The 2,428-nt window shown below is 20.1% G+C and overlaps 1 protein-coding gene across 1 annotated transcript; it reads right to left on the bottom strand.

Annotated features, from left to right (window-relative positions):
• Positions 1-42: 42 nt before the first annotated feature.
• NAEGRDRAFT_67921 (uncharacterized protein) lies at positions 43-1,629 on the bottom strand (the record flags this gene model as incomplete). Its single annotated transcript, XM_002676941.1, has 1 exon — positions 43-1,629. One exon carries the CDS (start codon positions 1,627-1,629, stop codon positions 43-45), a length of 1,587 nt encoding a protein of 528 aa, XP_002676987.1.
• Between the last annotated feature and the right edge of the window lie 799 nt (positions 1,630-2,428).

The raw sequence follows: 2,428 nt of genomic DNA, 5'->3' as shown, positions 1-2,428 counted from the left end.
AAAATATTATATATATATTTTATTAATTTTAAAATAAATATTTTATTTAAAAATTGTTGATTTTTTTGAAAAATCATTTAAAAATCTATTTTCATTAAAATAAGGATCATATTTTTTTAAATAGGCATTTAAATTTAAAGGAATTAAATGTGCTTCAGTATTAAAAGTGAATAATAATTCTTCTGAATTTGTTTGATTATTATAATGTACAAAATTATTAAAATCAAAAATTAAATATAAATATTTTAAAGTTTCAGATAAAAAGAAAGATTCCATTCTATCATTTAATTTTAAAGTTTCAACATTATCAATAACAGCATATCCACATTTAGTTTTTGTATTAATTTCCAAACTAGTATAAAAATCTCTTGCCATATATAGATAATTAGAATCACGTGAACCATCAAATTTAAATAAATGATAAATACTTTCAATTAATTCAGGTCTTAATGGATATGGTAATTGACCTTTTTGTGCTTTTGAAATTAAAATATTAAAACCTTCAGGTATACTTCCATATTTTCTCCAAATACCATGTATAGCAATAATTGACTTTTTAGCAATTTCATAATTACCATATAAAGCTTGTACACCTGGCCAAAATGAAGCTAATGAATTATATAATCCAAATGTTATTTTTGGAAATTTCATATCAACATCTGAATACCATGGATTTTTATAAACATATTTTAAAATTGATTGATAATGAATTTTAAATAAATTTAATAATTCTTCATCTTTAAATAAAATAAATCCCTTATATAGATATTCAAAATATGAATCAATTGATGCTCCTATACCTGATTCACGATGTATCCATTCTCCATTCATTATATTTATATGATTACCAATTAAATTAGTTTTTAAATCTCTATATTTAAAAATACTTAATGTTGCTTTTTTAGCAATTTCATAATATTTTAAATCACCTGTTAAATAACTTAATAATCCAAATTCTAAAATAAATGTACCACCACCTGCTGTTGATGTTATATTAGATTCATTCTTTAATACTCCATCTATAAAATGTATCATACCATATGGTATACCTGTTGGTGTATTAAATGCAGGTAATAATCTATTAGCTATATCAATACATAATGTTAACAAGTTGTGTTGTTGTTGTTGTTTTGAATTTGAATTGATATTTGAATTTGTATTTGAATTTATATTTGAATTTGTACTAGAATTGGATTGATTAGATTGATTAGATTGATTTGAATTATTGGTATTAGATTGATTAGAATTAGATTGATTTAAATTATTATTATTATTATTATTATGATTAAATTGATAAAATAAATGATTTGTATTTAAATAATATTGATTTAAATACCAATCATGTTTTAATGCTAATAAATGAGCAGATAATAAACCTCCTAATATTCTAATATTACTTTCAAATACAGAAACATGAGTTGGAAAATTAAAATTATTAAAATTTTTTAAAATTAATTCAATTGAATATTTAAATTCATCATGCATATTCATTACATATAATGTATCTAATGAATCTATTAATGTTAATGAATAATTACCCCATGTACTCATTCCTGAACATGATATTGGTTTTAATTCATCTAATGGATATCCATATTTCATATAATTACTATATGAAGTAATAAACATGTTTTTTATGGAATTTTTAATTTCTTCAATTTCTTTAATTTTCATACATTTTATAAATATATTATTAAATTGATTATTAAATTGATTATTATTAGAATTATATATATTATGAGTACTATGAGTATTAAATTGATTTGTTATATAATGATCATATTGTATTAAATAATGTGATAATAGTAAAAATACAAATGTAAATGTAAATAATTGAAAGAATTTAAATTTCATAATTCTTAAATTCCGATGTTGTATTATATTGTTATTCTCCTATTATTTCCTAAATTTATTTGTTGAAGTATTTTGTATATAATGTGATATTATTCCTAGCCTAGGATGTGTGTGTGATTATTGTTTGATGTATTTTTTTTAAAGTTGTTTTTTTAATAGGCTAATATTTGATGATGGTGATTTACTACTAAATACTTCTTTTATATCACAAACATTTGGATACTTTAAATCTTAATAATGTTAAATAATAAGAATGATATCATGAATTGGATGATAATAAAACAATTTTCCCTCCTAAAATGACAGTTATAAAATCAATTTAAAAATCTTCCATTAGAGAATGGAAAAAAATGCATCAACATAGTCATCAACCGAATAATAATAATACAAATGATGATGATGATGGCAATCATAAAGAAGAATATAATAATAACCATTCCGATACTATTGACACTTCTAAAAGTGACACTTTTAATTCATCAATATTAACAAGTAATATTAATTTATTTACAAAAACACCTTTTAATCAATTATCATCTAATAATATTAATAATAATAATATTAATACTATTAA

Source organism: Naegleria gruberi (genome assembly GCF_000004985.1).
Source record: "Naegleria gruberi genomic scaffold NAEGRscaffold_25, whole genome shotgun sequence".
NCBI lineage: Eukaryota > Heterolobosea > Eutetramitea > Acrasida > Naegleriidae > Naegleria > Naegleria gruberi.
Note: the sequence above shows the minus strand (reverse complement) of the source record. Positions and strands in the feature narration are given on the sequence as shown.